This window comes from Hylaeus volcanicus, chromosome 6 (genome assembly GCF_026283585.1).
Source record: "Hylaeus volcanicus isolate JK05 chromosome 6, UHH_iyHylVolc1.0_haploid, whole genome shotgun sequence".
Classification (NCBI taxonomy): domain Eukaryota; kingdom Metazoa; phylum Arthropoda; class Insecta; order Hymenoptera; family Colletidae; genus Hylaeus; species Hylaeus volcanicus.
The window spans coordinates 9,415,142-9,434,661 of record NC_071981.1 but is presented as its reverse complement, the minus strand read 5'-3'; the positions used below and the strand labels follow the sequence as shown (position 1 = coordinate 9,434,661).

The 19,520-nt window shown below is 36.3% G+C and overlaps 1 protein-coding gene across 2 annotated transcripts in view; it reads left to right on the top strand.

Annotated features, from left to right (window-relative positions):
* Positions 1 to 6,770, top strand: part of LOC128878462 (SCO-spondin) — a 31,446-nt gene extending 24,676 nt beyond the window's left edge. For both annotated transcript variants that reach the window (XM_054126684.1, XM_054126683.1), the window contains exons 6-8: positions 327 to 743; positions 1,579 to 1,833; positions 4,595 to 6,770. In XM_054126684.1, coding sequence (XP_053982659.1) covers positions 327 to 743; positions 1,579 to 1,833; positions 4,595 to 4,614 — 692 coding nt within the window. In that variant the 3' untranslated portion in view covers positions 4,615 to 6,770. The remainder of the gene's footprint in view (positions 1 to 326; positions 744 to 1,578; positions 1,834 to 4,594) is intronic.
* Positions 6,771 to 19,520: the final 12,750 nt, after the last annotated feature.

Genomic DNA, 19,520 nt, shown 5'->3' with positions numbered 1-19,520 from the left:
AAAGTGTAACGAATATATTAAAACTAGAATTATTAGAAAATATTGCTTCTTTGCTTCAATATCTTCGAGAAAAATCATGCTAGCCTAATCGCCCTGTCCTCGTCTCTCCTGCAATTTTTGTATCGCCCTCTCTGTCCTTGTCCCGGAGTTTCCTACTTTTTCCGCAACTGTCGCTGAAGTCAACTCGGCGTTTGGCTCTGGCTCCTGCGCACCCTTAAAACCACAATTGGCCCTCGAGATGCTAAAATATTGCTACAGTGTTTGAACCAACTGTTTCGAAATATTCCACTGATACGAATTGAATAATCGTATGGTGGAATTTACAGGTCCTTTAAAAACAGATCGACACGAGCCAAACGCGGCAGTGGCCGTCAGTTTGGGACTTGACTGCGCCTCTGATCTAGAATGCAGAATGGCGGATCCGTACTCCAGGTGCATAGATGGTATCTGCGACTGTGGCTTTCAAGGAAACGCTAGTTGCAGCGCGCGACGCAGAGGGTGCGCTGCCGGTACCTTTCAGTGCAAAAACTCCGGAGTCTGCATCAGCTGGTTCTTCGTCTGCGACGGCCGAGCAGATTGCACCGACGGATCTGACGAAAGGTGCACCGAGCTTGATCCAGAATGCCCAAAGGAGGCGTTCCGTTGCGAGAAGAGCAGAATATGCGTGTCGAGGGCGGCGCTGTGCGACGGAAGTCGCGATTGTCCTCATGGCGAGGATGAGATAGGCTGCAATAACAGGCGGAGTAAGTTCTTGTGCTAGTAATAAACTCGAAATCAGAGTTGTATAGAATTTCAATTGACAATTGAAATTGAAGTGGATTACTCCATGGATTATGATTTCAAAGTAATTCGATTACATTGTAATTTGTCATTAGGAAATCTCATTCAAATTAAATTACAATGTAATTGTGACAAACTTATAAATTACGAGGTAATCAAACTGAGAGATAATAAAAGGTAGACAAAAATAATAGCGTGTAATCCCGCGCAATAAAAATGAGACTTTTTCATTGATTCGACAGGCGTAACGTTCGTAGAGTCATTTTATCCAAATTTATCCTATACATACATACTATATTTAGTCATTTGATCCAAACTTATCCTATACATATATGGGTGGTCCCATTGAACTTTCCACTCAGTATACAGGGTATTTCTTAATATGTGGGCGCTTTTTAGAGTGTAAGGGTCTGACACCAGTATGAATCGAAAAGTCTTTTAACAATTTACAAACTGAGATGTAAGCGGTTGAAATTTATAGGTGTAACTTCCGGCGCGGGTAATTTGAATTCCTGTTAGCTGTTTGCGCGACATGCACACACGTAACAGGACTTCACCCTTCAAAAAGTGCCCACATATTAAAAAATGCTGTATAGTGCATGTATGTATTTATGTCGTACACTTTTTCGAACGCATACAATTTTAGTATCAGGAGAATCCTCATACACACATTCTACTTTCTATGTATGGAGGTGACCTTCAAATGCCCCAAGTTTATTTATTCAAAAATTGTTCAATTAACGCGTTTAAAAAACGGTTAAACTGCCGTAATAATAATTATTTCGTTTGATTTACCAGAGTGTCCTGAAGGTGCGTTTAGATGCAACAACGGTCAGTGTCTACCAGCGTACGAATTTTGTAACGCAGTTGTGTCCTGTCGAGACGGAAGCGACGAACCGAGGGGCGCGTGTCGGACACGAAATCGAGGAAGAATTTCTGCGCGGCAGTGTCCGTTTAGGTGCGACAACGGCAGATGTCGCTCGGACGCTATTGCTTGCAGTGGTCGCGATGGCTGTGGGGATGGTTCCGACGAGAAGCACTGTTCTGTCTGCAGTCAGTATCCATCACAGTCCTCTTTCTCTTTATTTGCTTTCTAGGGGTTTCTGCTTTGTTGAATCAGAAAATAAGTAATATTTGGAATATTTGGTGTCCTACAGCATTAGGCACAAAGAGTTTTTACGTAAAACTAATTCATATAAATATTATATAGTAAAGTACTTTGCTTTGTTTTTTTTTTCGTTGAGTCATTAATGATAAATATGAATTTTTGTAATTGGAAAACAGAAATTTTCTAATTCATAAACTGTTGTTTGTGGATATATAGAAAAAAGCAAGGGTACTCGGTGTTGAAAAAGATGGCGCCGATGGATATCCGAAACACAAAATTTAAAAAGATTCTTATTCTATTAGGTTGTCCCAAAAGTTTCCTTGGCAACTTACACTCAATTGTTTTGTATGGCAGTATTCACCTAAATAGATAACCTTATCTCTTAGAAGTTGATGTTATGACAGTAATAGACTAAAATGGGTCGTACAATTTAGGACAACCTAGAATATAAGTGTGTCTATGGATGGTACTAATATTAAAAAAGATTTTAAAAAATATACAAACTTTTTTTAAATATGGCCTATATGAGATAAATGGCTGAACTTTACTTCGGGGCAGTAAAAGTTAATGACCTTTTCTTGTACCATTTAGTAGCTTTTGATGCTTAGATCACAAAAATGAATGTTTTAGTGTTAGGAATCCAACGGTTCAGAAGTTATAAAAAGTGGGCATTTTACCGTATTTGACTGACACTTTCGCCGCCATATTGCCTTGTAGCCATACCCTGTCGGTAATACAGATTCTCTTTGGTGGCGGACTACATTATGCACTATTTTTATTAATCGACTTCGAAAAGGAGAAGGTTACTCAATTCGACATGTATATATATATTTTTTTTTTATGTATGTTACTCGATTACGCCGAGACGACTTGACCAATCGGGATGAAACCTGTTGCATCTTGTAGAGAATGTCTCCGCGGTGGTTCCATTATTAAAAAATTTGGGGATCTTTCATTTTTTACCCGTTTTTTTTTTTGGCAAAAAACCAAAAAATTTTGTATTGCTTCTTATTCCGAAACGAATTGACCAATCGGATTGAATCTTCTTGCATCTGATAGGGCTCGTTGCCTCTTAAAGCTTAGAAAGACATTTGATTTACTTCAATTTTTTACCACTTTATTGCACTTTTTATCGCAAAATTGTACTATTTCACGTATGTCCGAATTCGATGAAATCGATAAAACCCTTTACAATTTGCTGCCGGACTCGTTTTCGAGTTGATCACTTTGCAAAAATGATTTTTCTTATTGTTTATAGCTATTGTTATTCAAAAATTCCTAGTTTTTTCTTATTGTTTATAACTATTGTTATATTGTTACACTTATTTTTGAAAACTCGCATATTTCGAATGAACAGAGTTGGTAGCTTTTGATGCTTAGATCCAAAAAATGAAAGTTTTAATGTTAGGAATCCAACGGTTCAGAAGTTATGAACAGTAAAAAATGGGCATTTTACCGTATTTGGCTGACTCTTTCGCCGCCATATTGCCTTGTAGCCATACCCTGTCGGTAATACAGATTCTCTTTGGTGGCGGACTACATTATCTACTACTTTTATATTGTTATGCCTATTTTTGAAAACTACCATATTTCGAATGAACAGAGTTGATTCTGTCTACATTTTTGGGGAGGGTAGAGAGTTTAACTTTTAAATTGCCTGACAAATATGGTAAAAGTGTTCAACTTTACATGCATAACATGTATAACTTTTAAACCGTTAGATTCCTAACATTAAAACTCAGATTTATGAATTCTAAGCATCAAAAACTACTAAATGGTAAAAAAGAGTCAATAATTTTTGGCGCCTCGAAATAAAGTTTAACCAGAGAAATTATTACATTTAGCCTAAAATTTGAAGAACCGTGTTGTTGTAAACAAAGCCGATAACAGATACGCCAATAATTCTAGTACTGTCCAATGATATATGTTTTTAGAACATGTTCACAAAATTTGGTAAAGATATAATTAAAATAAACCTCCCTCTAAATAACCTCGAAAATTAATAACTAACAAAATTCAGACGTATTTTATATGTTATTCTTAACAAGTTTGCTCTGCATAATTATTATAGTAAAACTGATAGTTTTTGAGATAAAAATTTATAAAAATTTGGGAAGTTTATTCACAAAAATTAGGATGCAATTGCATTTCCAATACTTGATGGAAAAGAAAATAACTAGATACAACTTATAATTCGCGAAGTGAAACATACGTCTAGTAAGTTTCGTACTGCTGAATAAAAATTTTTTATTCAATTTTCAATCAGTATTTACACTTCTTCCAATAGATTGTTTCGAAAATCTCTGAAATTGGTTTTTGAGCACACTTAACCTTATTTTTGTCGAAATCCTGTTGTGTTAGCACAACCTATGATAATCTATTAAAATCTACTAAATAATATAATATGGTAATAATAATATAATATAATAATATAATAATATAATAATATAATATGGTAATAATAATAATATAATAATATAATATGGTAATAATAATAATATAATAATATAATATGGTAATGTACTAAAATCTACTACTAGAATCTACTAAAAAATCGTCTCTTCCTCTCTTTATAACGCACCTCACGAAAGAAAGCTCACATCCGACACCAATGTTTCTAATCTCGTTGCAAACGGCAATGGAGCCAGATAGAGCGTCCATTTTTATTTCTGGCGAACGTTGAACGGTATCTGTCTTCCGTTTCAGAATGTTCGGCGTTTCCTTAACCCACACTGGGAATGACTATCGGAAAAAGGAATCGTCCCGCCGACGCGTTTATTCGTGCTCGTCCACAGAGTCCGGAACAGAGGATTCGGAAACAATGGGACGTCGACGGCTGTACCACCTTGAACAGTGCATCAACCAAAGACGCTTCGAGGACAAGGATCAACGTCGAGATGGATTTGTCTCGGAAGCAGCCAACGATTTGCTCGCTACCGTTGCGTTCTCTTCTCCGTTGTTCCCATCGATGCATTTTTACAATAAAAACCTTTAAACTGACCCAAACAGTCCTGACCCTTTTTCTGCTAAAAAACTTCAAAATTTATAAACGACGATTCCTCTTTAAACTGGGAAACCACATTAGAAGGCCAAATAATAAGAGTTTTTACGGATTTTTTTCACATAGAAAAATTTTCTTAATTTTTGTTCAACTTTCGGTATATTTTAGGTATGTTTTAAAGTACATTGTGTAATTGTTGCAATTCATTTCATACAGAAACCTTTGAGATATCAGGCGTTCTCTATAGCAAGGTAGGAATTCTGGACATCACCATTTTTATTCGAAATCAATTCTTTTTATTATTAACGTGTTTTTAAAGAATATGACTATACTGTGGTCAAAAAAAGTAAAAAATTGGATTTTTAAGAGTGCTCAAAGAAAAAGTATTAATTTTCACAGGATCTTTGTGCAGCTTCTTGCAGTGCAAAACCATATTTTAAACAATACTTCATTTTTTTTAGTTCATATTCAAGACATTAAAATAAAGTAAACGTATATAAAGTTAGAAAACAATCAGATTAATTTTCAATTAGTTTTCGAGTTATTATTCCCACGGATTGCAAAATGTCGTCTAAAAAAATACGCGATATTTAAAAATTTCTATATGAAATGAATTAAAAAACTAACCAAATGTATTTTAAAACAAACCTAAAATATTATCAAAGTTAAAAGAACATTACATTAATATTTCTCTATAAAAAAAATATCCCAAGAAGCACTGAATACTTCGATTCCTAATGTGGTTTCCTCGCTTAAATAAAAAATGAATGCAATTTGACGAGCGTGAAATTCAATGAATGAAAATGTAGTAACTAATAGAAATAAGTAGACAGTGTTGACACAAAGAAGATAAACTGAATAAAGTAAATGTTTTCATAAAAAGAAAAAGTTTCTGTGCTTTATAGAATTTTTAAAGTAATCGAGTGATGAAATATTAGGTGGACTGGAAAATAATGTCGTTTCTTTTACATTAAATTCAAACAAATTTTTTATAAATTTCTATTTTTAATTATTAATTGTATAATCGCTCCCGTTATCAATAGCCTTTTGCCATCTAATGTGCAAATTGTCAATGCCAGATCGATAAAAACCAATAAGCTGATGAACGATAAACAAGTATTTAAAATTGCAAAAACGACATTATTTTTCGGTTCACCTAATATTTATTAGTTGGCAATCTGGTTCGAGAGGAAAATGGATGAGAATGTTATGTGATGAATACGAATTACAGAAATATTCACGACTTACAGAAATTATACTTAACAAGAAGGGAACCATTTAATTTAATTGAATATCTTCAATTTTTATGTATATATTTCTAAGTTAACAATTTTTATTTAATTAAAATGGCTTTCCTTTATCGTTAATTTATACTTTATGTATGACGTTCGCTGAAGCAATGCAGAAAAGTAAATATCAAGCAAACTAGAACTCGCAAGGGTCTCTCCGTGATTTATTTAATACCATTCATTAATGAAGTATGCAGTTTGTTATATGGAACTGAATTAGTAAAGACTGGTTACGTACTAGGAGCATACAAGTTTCGTCGTGTTCAGCTCAATCAACTGACCTGAATCCCGTCCAACATGTATTGGATGAAGTAGGAAATTGTGTTACTAACTCAATACTTAGCAACGAAAACCAGTTGTTACGCTCGTAAAAGATGAATGGACAAAAATTCCGGATCAATACGTTAACCGTCTTAAGGGGGATAACCAGGGTGCTTAGTACGAAAATAAGATCATGCCTGCTGTTGTGTATGCGTTTTTCACTTCAGTCAATTTAAGATAGTTAAACTCCCCATGTCGATGTTAATTGGTATTAAGTGGACTATAAATATATGAGAAGTAAAGGAGTAAATCAAAATTGTCTTTATTCTATTTGGGTTGAAATCTGTCGCAACGATACTTTTATGTTTAAATTCGCTTGATGTGCACACTGTACCTCTTCGCTTATGACTGAAAACTGATCCCTTCTACCAATCGCGTCTTTTTTTTTTAAAATACATTAATATGTGACAGCATGCAGAACAATTAAAAGATTTTCGTAATTTCCGGTGTTGAAAATTTTCAATTTTGCACCGCTCTCCGAAAGTATTCTATCGTATTTAACATGGTATTTGATATTTTACTTTAACCAATTTCATTAATATAATAGTTACTGTCTATTCGCATAAATTAAATGGAAATTATTTCATGCTTCCTAGCGCATTTTTTTAGTGCGTTTCGAAGTCGGTTTACTTTTTTTATACAATATTCCTTGCAGAGCAACACTAAATAATAGATTTTTTACAATAACAATAGTTACTAGGAATGAAGAATAACAATGAATTTTTGCAAACGGATTCATCGCGGCAATATCTTGCACCAAATATGAAAAGTTGCATCGGGAAACGATTCGTCGTTCGCAGATTTCGAAAATTGAACATCGGTTATTTCCTTCTAAATTTGTTAAAAATGTAGCTTTTTAGATGATTTTTATTTTAAAATACTCCTTAGAAAATAACAAACAAATAAGCGCATAGATTATGCGATGCGATTCAACGTTTTTTCTAAATTTGTTTGTCAAAATTGCAAAAATAATTTGTTTAAACATATTTGTTTGGACCATCTAATTCAGCGTAAAAAAAACTACGTAAAAAGTTCGACATTTTCTTTTAATACCTACTGGTAAGTTTATGTGACGGCACCTTCCGTTATGTAGCACGAAGGCTGACTATAAGCGTCTGACCAAACACGACCTGTAACTCCTTCAAAGGTTGATCTTTCGTTCTCCACTTCACGCCTTTCTCAAGAAGCTACGTTAATGTGCAGCCAGTACATGATTATACATGATTATACATCCATAAAGATTATACATGAATATTTAATAAAATAACAGAAGGTTTATAAGAATTTTTCAAATTGAAGTTTTAAACCTATTTGAATTTGGCTGTTGGAACATAAAGCGGAAATGATGTTTAGGATATTTACCTGAATATATATTTTTTATTTATGATAAGAAAGATAAATCTGTTTCATAATTTGACACGTACATATGTCTAGTGATATAATTTCATGAAAAATTTTAACTAAACGATAACTTTCGATACCGTATTACAAAAATCAGAAGGATTAAAAATTGATATCTTTTCTGATTATCAGTCATAGAGAGTATCGTGCAAATTTTTCCGATCAGATAGATTTTCACCTTATATTTTAGAAGTTATATTTAAATTAATGTGAACTAGTGTTAGGTATAAGAGTATGATAAATGAAAAACAACAGTGTAAAAGATAAACTCTGTTTATTATCTCGTAACGACATATTTAAAAAATTGTTAAACCAGCGGTTTCAGAAGTTTCCAGATACTTCGTCTTACATAAGCAATTTGCATTGTATCTTCCAATATAAAGAACTAATTATGTATTTTACTGTGAACTATTAATGATATTGTTGCGACAGTATGAAGATGCCGCACTACAGTACCGAGTTACATCGTCGCCACGGTGTGAAAATGTTGCGACGATGTGAAGTTGCGGAAACGAGTTCCCGCGCTTCCGGTTGCCAGGAAGCGGCAAACTTTTAAAATAGAAGAGTGCGATTCGAGATCTCAAGGAGAGAAGACGCATCGCTACAAGTCTCTAAGTTTATCGTTGAATTATTGTTCAATCGTTAAAAGTTAAGGTTTGTTAATAAACGTTATATATAGTTTAACATGGATTCTCGTGTTTCAACCCACCGGCGTAACAATATTATATAACCATGTCTTCTACACTGATAATACACTAGCGGACAAGCAAATCGGAACGATTTTTCAAATGCTCATAACTATGAGAGTTTTGATCCGATTTCGGTGAAACTTCGTGAGAAATAGTCTTCAAGTGTCTTCTGGGTGAGTACAAAGTTGCATTGGCGAGGATTGATGTGAAGGGGTAAATTCACCCCCTAAAGGGGAGGGTGTAAAAAGATGCCTCTTTGGAACAAGCCAGGAATGGCGAAAGGGGTTGAAAAATTCAACAAAACCTTTAGGGCGACTCTCCTCGATGCCCTCTACAAAATGCACTCCATCAAATCCCTCTCGGACAAACCCATCATCCCCCCACAAACCCCCACCCCCTCTAAAATCCACAATTTTTGGACGACGGTCTCGATTTTGGGTTCAATGCATTCTCTGGACTCCTCTGATCCAGAAAATGCTCTCACTCATACCGTGCACCCCACAGGCACCCCTTGGGGGGGGGTGGAACAGCTCGCAAATTTTCAACCCCCTTCGTAAGGGAGCACTTCCACACATCGGAGGGCGATGAAATTCACCATGTTCGTTCTCGATACGTTGAGGATGAATGCCGAAAAGGTCCCGTTTCGAAAACTGTTCCCAGAGCTGAAGGTAGGGGGGCAGAGGTAGGGGTGGTCCACCCCCAAGTGTAAGGGTTGGAACTTCACAGTTTTGATGTCTGTTTCTTCCATGAATGGCAATAAAATACGAAAATGTCGTTTTTTTAGGAAACCCCAAATTCAGGCCCATCTGCAGGGTGAACGAGCAACCCCACGTCAACGCCGTTCAGGGTATCGGATGCGCGAAAGCTTTATTAACAGATACCCAAAAATTCAGATTTTTTCAATCACGCTATCGTTGTCAAATCGGAGCAGATTTGAAAGATGGTGGGCCGGACTGAGTCGGCATGCAGAAGCGCCTGGCGGATAAGCAATCTGCCATTCTCCCGCTTTCCCTGCTTAGGCGTTTCTCACACGATTGTACCACGGTCGTTTCGTGGCTTTCGCGGTCGATAATCGATCTACCGCTTGGGCAGTAGGATGAGTAGGACGATACCATGAACGGCGTTGACGTGGGGTTGCTCGTTCACCCTGCAGATGGACCTGAAGTTGGAGGTGGGTTTTTCCAAAAAAACGACATTTTCGAAGTTTATCTCGAGACGCGGTAGCGTCTCGGCGCCAAGTACGTGAAAAATTATCCGTCACCGCGTATATATGGCGTTGGAGCTACCACGTATCTTTTACAGGAGGGATGGTCCATTCCAACCTAACCTGAATCTTCTTTCATGAATATCTCAACACGTCTGCAATATTTTCTAAATTTAAAGGAATTTTTCATGTATCATGGGTTTGTGGGGGATGGGTTTGTCCGAGAGGGATTTGATGGGGTGCATTTTGTAGAGGGCATCAAGGAGAGTCGCCCTAAAGGTTTTTTTGAATTTTTCAACCCCTTTCGCCATCCCTGGCTTGTTTCAAAGAGGCATATTTTTACACCCTCCCCTTTAGGGGGTGAATTAACCCCTTCACATCAATCCTCGCCAATGCAACTTTGCACACACCCAGAAGACACTTGAAGACTATTTCTCACGAAGTTTCCCCGAAATCGGTTCAAAACTCTCATAGTTATGAGCATTTGAAAAATCGTTCCGGTTTGCTTGTCCGCTAGTGTAGTAACAGAATGACGGGGCATAAAGTCGATTTCAGTTAATGCTACGCGTAAACAAGTTCAATCATTGAAGCAAAACAGAATTATTTAAAAATATTAGAGAAGAATGAAAATAAAATCCATTCAGATATTATTTTGAATTTAATCAACTTTACGCTTCGTCGTTGTGCTGCGGAAATCTTTGAACACGTTAGTTTAGCAATTTTTTAAATATGTAGTTACGATATGATAAACAGAGTTTTTTCTGCAATTTTGTCTATCTTTTATCATACTCTTATACTTAATACTAGTTAATGTTAATTTAAGTATAAGGTGAAAAATGTATTATATAAGCATATAAGCTGTACACTGTACGTGGTATATGTATAAGATTGAAAATTAGCGCACCCTGAGATATAGGTAAATACATCTAAAGAAAGTATACCTTCTTTAACGAGTATGAGATTTTTAGAGTTGCCGCGCTTCTTATGCTCCGCAGCCGCCAACTGTAAACACAGAGCCGGAAGGACAAGATAACAAAGAGTACGTGTGCACAACAGGTATACAAAGACGATATAGACAGAGAAATAAAATTCATAATAATTAAAAGATATTTAGGAGTGTAAATAAAGAATCGATTGAATAATAGGCTTCAATTGTCGTTTCTTGATTTACAGGTAAGAGTGTGAATATTGTAAATAAAAGAGTAAATATTGTAAAATAAAATTTTCTCTTGATTTACAGAGAAACAAATTCTCGCTTATAATTAATCTCGACACATTATAGTGTTTGTGTTATATGTATACATATATATGTCATTCTGATATTTAAAAATAGTTAAAAATATATTTTGTCGTTCACAACATTTTCTACGACCTCGAATGCGCCACCATGAGGGAGTTAGACCCACAGTTTAAAATGCTATGATCTAATTGTGATTATTTTTACACGGAATGGTATGTCAGACCTCGTTTAGTGTCGACGCTTGTCATCGCGTCTTATCACTTGTGCAGTAGCAACTGATAGTTGATTCCGGCAGAACTAATCGTAGACCTGATAGCGAACAAGACCTGATATTGTATCGTGTATCAAAACAGTCACAGTAGCTGTCTGCTATGATTTTGATATTGTAGGATGTGAGGAAAGATTGCTTGGTACAAGTGACAGTTTGTTTGAACCAGTTGCAATGAATGCGTAGACAATAAAAGTATTTGAAAAATAATATTTGAAAAAAAAAATATAACCAACTTCGAACAACATTCAAATTGCATCGAAAAAGTATGAAATAATTTCTAGTTAATTTATATGAATACTCGCCAGCTCTAGATCATTCAGCGTTCCGTAAAAATGTACAACTTCTGTATTGTAAAAAACATTCAAGACGTATTTCGTATTAACACATTGCGTATGACGTTTCTTTTTTTCTTTTTTCTTTCTTGCGTACTGTGATGCCCGGTTCAGTCAGATACCTCGATATCGTCGACAGGAAAAATTAAAGACCGACACTCACGGAAAACAATACTTTATTATAAAATTCGACGTGCCGTTACAAAACTGGTTTGCGCGCGGTAAAACTGATAACTGACTGCTGGATGGAAAACTATGGCCTTTTATGGATTTCGGAAACTGGACTTTGGGGCTATGACTGGATCGGAAAGGAAGGAGAGTTTGGAAGCTGAAGGGTCGGGAGTGAGTAATGGTGAAAGTTGTTGTTTTGGTTAAGGGGGCAATCTCACTGTGAACGCACAAAAAAAAGCATATTTTCAATCATTTTTTTCTCAGGAACTATTGCATAAAATTGAATGAATGTTTTTCCCCCTTAAAGGTATGATTAACGAAAGTAAATAAAACATTTTCTTTTTGGTAAAAAATATATCGTCATTTATTTACAAAGTAATATTTATGCATGTGTGCAAAAAAAAAGTTATCCGCTGGCGCGGGTGATTTTGGCTCCCCTGGTAATCTGAAACAGAAAATCGAAAAAGTTTATTAAACTATGTCGTCACACCTATGGTCTGAACCTCCACTTATTTATTTCATCGAAAATAAACAAAATGGCAGCGTTTCTTGTGAAAGAGAGAAAAAAAAAACACTTTTTTTGTACCGTAAATCAGGTGAAATTGTAAGTAAAAATCAAAATATCAACTACTTGGCGGTTCCGACGATATGTGTGACGACATAGTTTAATAAACTTTTTCGATTTTCTGTTTCAGATTACCAGGGGAGCCAAAATCACCCGCGCCAGCGGATAACTTTTTTTTTGCACACATGCATAAATATTACTTTGTAAATAAATGACGATATATTTTTTACCAAAAAGAAAATGTTTTATTTACTTTCGTTAATCATACCTTTAAGGGGGAAAAACATTCATTCAATTTTATGCAATAGTTCCTGAGAAAAAAATGATTGAAAATATGCTTTTTTTTGTGCGTTCACAGTGAGATTGCCCCCTTAACCAAAACAACAACTTTCACCATTACTCACTCCCGACCCTTCAGCTTCCAAACTCTCCTTCCTTTCCGATCCAGTCATAGCCCCAAAGTCCAGTTTCCGAAATCCATAAAAGGCCATAGTTTTCCATCCAGCAGTCAGTTATCAGTTTTACCGCGCGCAAACCAGTTTTGTAACGGCACGTCGAATTTTATAATAAAGTATTGTTTTCCGTGAGTGTCGGTCTTTAATTTTTCCTGTCGACGATATCGAGGTATCTGACTGAACCGGGCATCACAGTACGCAAGAAAGAAAAAAGAAAAAAAGAAACGTCATACGCAATGTGTTAATACGAAATACGTCTTGAATGTTTTTTACAATACAGAAGTTGTACATTTTTACGGAACGCTGAATGATCTAGAGCTGGCGAGTATTCATATAAATTAACTAGAAATTATTTCATACTTTTTCGATGCAATTTGAATGTTGTTCGAAGTTGGTTATATTTTTTTTTTCAAATATTATTTTTCAAATACTTTTATTGTCTACGCATTCATTGCAACTGGTTCAAACAAACTGTCACTTGTACCAAGCAATCTTTCCTCACATCCTACAATATCAAAATCATAGCAGACAGCTACTGTGACTGTTTTGATACACGATACAATATCAGGTCTTGTTCGCTATCAGGTCTACGATTAGTTCTGCCGGAATCAACTATCAGTTGCTACTGCACAAGTGATAAGACGCGATGACAAGCGTCGACACTAAACGAGGTCTGACATACCATTCCGTGTAAAAATAATCACAATTAGATCATAGCATTTTAAACTGTGGGTCTAACTCCCTCATGGTGGCGCATTCGAGGTCGTAGAAAATGTTGTGAACGACAAAATATATTTTTAACTATTTTTAAATATCAGAATGACATATATATGTATACATATAACACAAACACTATAATGTGTCGAGATTAATTATAAGCGAGAATTTGTTTCTCTGTAAATCAAGAGAAAATTTTATTTTACAATATTTACTCTTTTATTTACAATATTCACACTCTTACCTGTAAATCAAGAAACGACAATTGAAGCCTATTATTCAATCGATTCTTTATTTACACTCCTAAATATCTTTTAATTATTATGAATTTTATTTCTCTGTCTATATCGTCTTTGTATACCTGTTGTGCACACGTACTCTTTGTTATCTTGTCCTTCCGGCTCTGTGTTTACAGTTGGCGGCTGCGGAGCATAAGAAGCGCGGCAACTCTAAAAATCTCATACTCGTTAAAGAAGGTATACTTTCTTTAGATGTATTTACCTATATCTCAGGGTGCGCTAATTTTCAATCTTATACATATACCACGTACAGTGTACAGCTTATATGCTTATATAATACATTTTTCACCTTATACTTAAATTAACATTAACTAGTATTAAGTATAAGAGTATGATAAAAGATAGACAAAATTGCAGAAAAAACTCTGTTTATCATATCGTAACTACATATTTAAAAAATTGCTAAACTAACGTGTTCAAAGATTTCCGCAGCACAACGACGAAGCGTAAAGTTGATTAAATTCAAAATAATATCTGAATGGATTTTATTTTCATTCTTCTCTAATATTTTTAAATAATTCTGTTTTGCTTCAATGATTGAACTTGTTTACGCGTAGCATTAACTGAAATCGACTTTATGCCCCGTCATTCTGTTACTACACTAGCGGACAAGCAAACCGGAACGATTTTTCAAATGCTCATAACTATGAGAGTTTTGAACCGATTTCGGGGAAACTTCGTGAGAAATAGTCTTCAAGTGTCTTCTGGGTGTGTGCAAAGTTGCATTGGCGAGGATTGATGTGAAGGGGTTAATTCACCCCCTAAAGGGGAGGGTGTAAAAATATGCCTCTTTGAAACAAGCCAGGGATGGCGAAAGGGGTTGAAAAATTCAAAAAAACCTTTAGGGCGACTCTCCTTGATGCCCTCTACAAAATGCACCCCATCAAATCCCTCTCGGACAAACCCATCCCCCACAAACCCATGATACATGAAAAATTCCTTTAAATTTAGAAAATATTGCAGACGTGTTGAGATATTCATGAAAGAAGATTCAGGTTAGGTTGGAATGGACCATCCCTCCTGTAAAAGATACGTGGTAGCTCCAACGCCATATATACGCGGTGACGGATAATTTTTCACGTACTTGGCGCCGAGACGCTACCGCGTCTCTAGATTCTAATGTTTATAAAACAACACAATAGAATACAACTTATTATTATAAAACAATAGAATGAAAACTTAAACAATTGCTCTATTTCGTGAAATGTTGATTATAGTTATTATGAACGGCTTATAACATTTATATCCGTTTAGAAATAAATTTTATAGTACACTCGCTGTCAAAAAAATAGTGGCACTTCTTCAAAACGTCATAACTATGGGAGTTTTCAACCGATTTTCGTAAAACTTCGTCAAGAGTAGTTTTGAAGTGTTTTCTGGGTGTGCAAAGTTGCATTGGCGAGGGTTGACGAGAAGAGGTTAATTCACCCCCTTAAAGGGGGGCGCGTCGAAAAACGTCACTGCTGACGGTGCCAGGAGTAATGGAAAGGGTTAAAAAAATTAAAGAAACCTTTAGGGCGACTCTCTTTGATGCTCTCTAAAAAATGCACCCCTTGAAATCCCTCTCGGACAAACCCATCCCCCATAACCCCCCACCCCCTCTAAAATCCACAATTTTTGGACCACGGTCTCGATTTTGGGTTCAATGCATTCTCTGGACTCCCCTGATCCAGAAAATGCTCTCACTCATACCGTGCACCCCACAGGCACCCCTTGGGGGGGGGGGGGTGGAACAGCTCGCAAATTTTCAACCCCCTTCGTAAGGGAGCACTTCCACACATCGTAGGGCGATGAAATTCACCATGTTCGTTCTCGATACGTTGAGGATGAATGCCGAAAAGGTCCCGTTTCGAAAACTGTTCCCAGAGCTGAAGGGAGGGGGGCAGAGGTAGGGGTGGTCCACTCCTAAGTGTAAGGGTTGGAACGTTGTCACGTTGCGTGGATTACATGTCCAACAGTCCAGGACGTCGGGCTGATACAGTTTTGATGTCTTTTTCCCGCGTAAATGACAATAAAATACGAAAATGTCGATTTTTTTAAAAACTCGCTTCCAACTTCAGCCCCATCTGGAGGGTGAACGAGCAACCCTACATTAACGCCGTTCATGGTATCGGATGCGCGAATGCTTTATTAACAGGTTCCCAAAAATTCAGATTTTTTCAATCACGCTTTCGTTGTCAAATCGGAGCAGATTTGAAATATTAGTAAGTGGGCCGGACGGAGTCGGCATGCAGAAGTGGAGCGAGGGCCTGCATCCATACGTGGTCAGACCAGACCGAACTCCAATTTAACGTGGGCTGACAACGTTCGGGTGCAGGCCTTCGCTCCACTTCTGAATGCCGGCTCCGTCCGGCCCACTTATTACTCTTTCAAATCTACTCCGATTTGAGAACGATAGCGTGATTGAAAAAATCTGAATTTTTGGGTATCTGTTAATAAAGCTTTCGCGCATCCGATACCATGAACGGCGTTGACGTGGGGTTGCTCGTTCACCCTGCAGATGGGCCTGAATTTGGGGGTGGGTTTTCCTAAAAAAACGACATTTTCGTATTTTATTGCCATTCACGCAGGAAACAGACATCAAAACTGTGACGTTCCAACCCTTACACTTGGGAGTGGACCACCCCTACCTTTGCCCCTCCTCCTCCCTTCAGTTCGGGGGCTGTCTTCGAAACGGGACCTTTTCCGCATTCATCCTTAACCTATCGAGAACAAACATGGTGAATTTCATCGCCCTCCGATGTGTGGAAGTGCTCCCTTACGAAGGGGGTTGAAAATTTGAGAGCTGTCCCACCTCCCCCCTCCCCAAAGGGTGCCTATGGGGTGCACGGTATGGGTGATGGCATTTTCTGGATCAGGGGAGTCCGGAGAATGCATTGAGTCCAAAATCGAGACCGTCGTCCAAAAATTGTGGATTTTAGAGGGGGTGGGAGGTTGTGGCGGGTGGGTTTGTCCGAGAGGGATTTCATGGGGTGCATTTTGTAGAGGGCATCAAGGAGAGTCGCCCCAAAGGTTTTTCTAATTTGTTTAACCCTTTCCATTACTCCTGGCACCTTCAGAAATGACGCTTTTCGACGCGCCCCCCTTTAACGGGGTGAATTAACCCCTTCTCATCAACCCTCGCCAATGCAACTTTGCACACACCCAGAGGACACTTCAAAACTACTCCTGACGAAGTTTCACGAAAATCGGCTGAAAACTCCCATAGTTATAGCGTTTTGAAGAAGTGTCCCTATTTTTTTGACGGCGAGTGTATGTTACAAGTTGTTAAAAAAATTCAAAAAAGAAAATACTCCTAAAATAAGGGGTATTTAGACAAATGTCTATGAGGAACTTTTTGTAGGAAATTAGTTGTTGAATTAATTCCCTGAGTTTGTCCGGACTTAACTGTAGACACCCTGTATATAATAACTAAAAGTAATAACTAAAAGTCTTATTAAAAAATTGCATTATGGCTCACACTGTCACTTTTTGTCAGTCATAGACTTTGTTTTCGTTTAAATGCGACGCGTCGACGTTGTGTATCGTCTAAATAGTTCAAACAATAAATATCATGGCAACAAATACACGACGATTTTTTAATTCAGTCCATACCTAGGTTTTCACGTCGTCTACGAAACTATTACGTTAAAAATATTGTGAAGTTCCCCTACACCTTTATGATCTTTCTCATACATGCTATAACAAAATTTTAACGTTGACGATATATTACTTTAAAAAAAAATATCAAACAGAGATGTAGTCACAATGGAAGAAAAAAACATGTAAAGAAAAATCATTTTTTTGATAGCCACGCACCTCTGAAATCGGCGGTTTGGATCCAGAGGATAAGAGATTTACATATTAGTGTCTCCTGATAAAATTCTTTGCAATGTTTGGGGCTAACTGTTCTTCTAAATATCTCCGTTACTTTCAATGATATTACGATGTGTCGCGAAAGGAAAATGTTTGTTTCAAAAGGGTATATACTATGACAGAAAAAAATGACCTTAAGGTCATATTTTTCGAGATTCCAAGATCATTGAATTCTTTTTAACGTGGAATTGGGTATATTCATTACTGTAATCTTGTATCTAATAAAAAGATAAATTCAAATATATACAGTGACTCCCAAAAATATTCGGACACTAGTGTATGGTTAGCTTTATGACTTAATATCGTAGTTATTAAAAAAGCAATTGTCTTCGTTACTTTTTTTAATAATAAGTCATTTATTAATGTTATTAAAGATGTATAATTAATCCAAAAATTTACATAAATTACATAATAGCAATAGACAACCGAAAGAATATCACATTATCGGGTACAGCTATGTGAACTTGGCACCCGACTTTTCAAAAATTAATTTTTTTTTATAGAAAACGATAGTATTTCGTTTGTACCTGATTGTACCACCAATAGTTTCGTTTGTACCTTCATCAATTAATAATTAGAAAAAATTAAAAAAATTATCATCACTCGACGTCGACATTTTTGAAATCGGTTTTTCCAGATTCTTTAGAATCGTTTGTACCCCTTTGTACCGCTTTTCGTTTCGTTTGTACCTCAATAGTTTAAATTTTACAAGCAATTGTTGATCCGCGTAAGAGTGAAGTTCGTTAATTTTCAAGATATTTAAAATCTGTTTTTTCCCGATTCTTTAGAATCGTTTGTATCCGCAGGAATCGCTTTTCTTTTCGTTTGTACCTCAATAGTTGAAAATTAACGAACTTCATTCTTACGCTGATCAACAATTGCTATAAAATTTAAACTACTGAGGTACAAACGAAAAGAAAGACGTTTCTGACGAGTACAAACGATTCTAAAGAATCGGGAAAAAACAGATTTTAAATATCTTGAAAATTAACAAAATTCACTCTTACGCGGATCAACAATTGCTTTGTTAAATTTAAAATTTAATTGTAAAATTTAAACTATTGAGGTACAAACGAAACGAAAAGCGGTACAAACGATTCTAAAGAATAGGGAAAAAACAGATTTCAAAAATCTCAATGTCGGGTGCTGACCATTTTTTGAAATTTTTTTAATTATTAATTGGTGGAGGTACAAACGAAACTATTGGAGATACAATCAGGTACAAACGAAATGCTATCGTTTTCTATAAAAAAAATTAATTTTTGAAAAGTCGGGTGCCAAGTTCACATATCTATCGGGTACGATAAAACACGGAGGAGGCAGTGTAATGGTGTGGGGATGCATTTCGACTTCCGGCGTTGGCAATTTAGTTTTTATCGATGGCATCATGGATAAGAATGCTTATTTGAATCTTTTAAAAAGCAATTTAAAACAAAGTACAGAAAAAATGGGGATTGCTGAAGGTTTAAAATTTTACCAGGATAATGATCCTAAACATAAGTCGCGCATTGTCTAAGAATTTTTATTGTATAATTGCCCCAAAGTCCTTCATCCACCTACACAATCACCAAACCTTAACGCTAAAGAAAACTTATGGGATAAGTTGAACCAACGGATTCGCAAGACACCCATTCGTTCCAAAGAAGAACTTAAAATTAGGCTTCACGAAGAATGGGCATCCATTTCGACAGAATATTTAAAAAAAATAATTTATAATATGCCGAATCGATTGAGACATATTATAAAACAAAAGGGATTTGCAACAAAATATTAATGTGGAACATATAATGTTTAATTTTAATTAATAAATCTTATTCCTCAT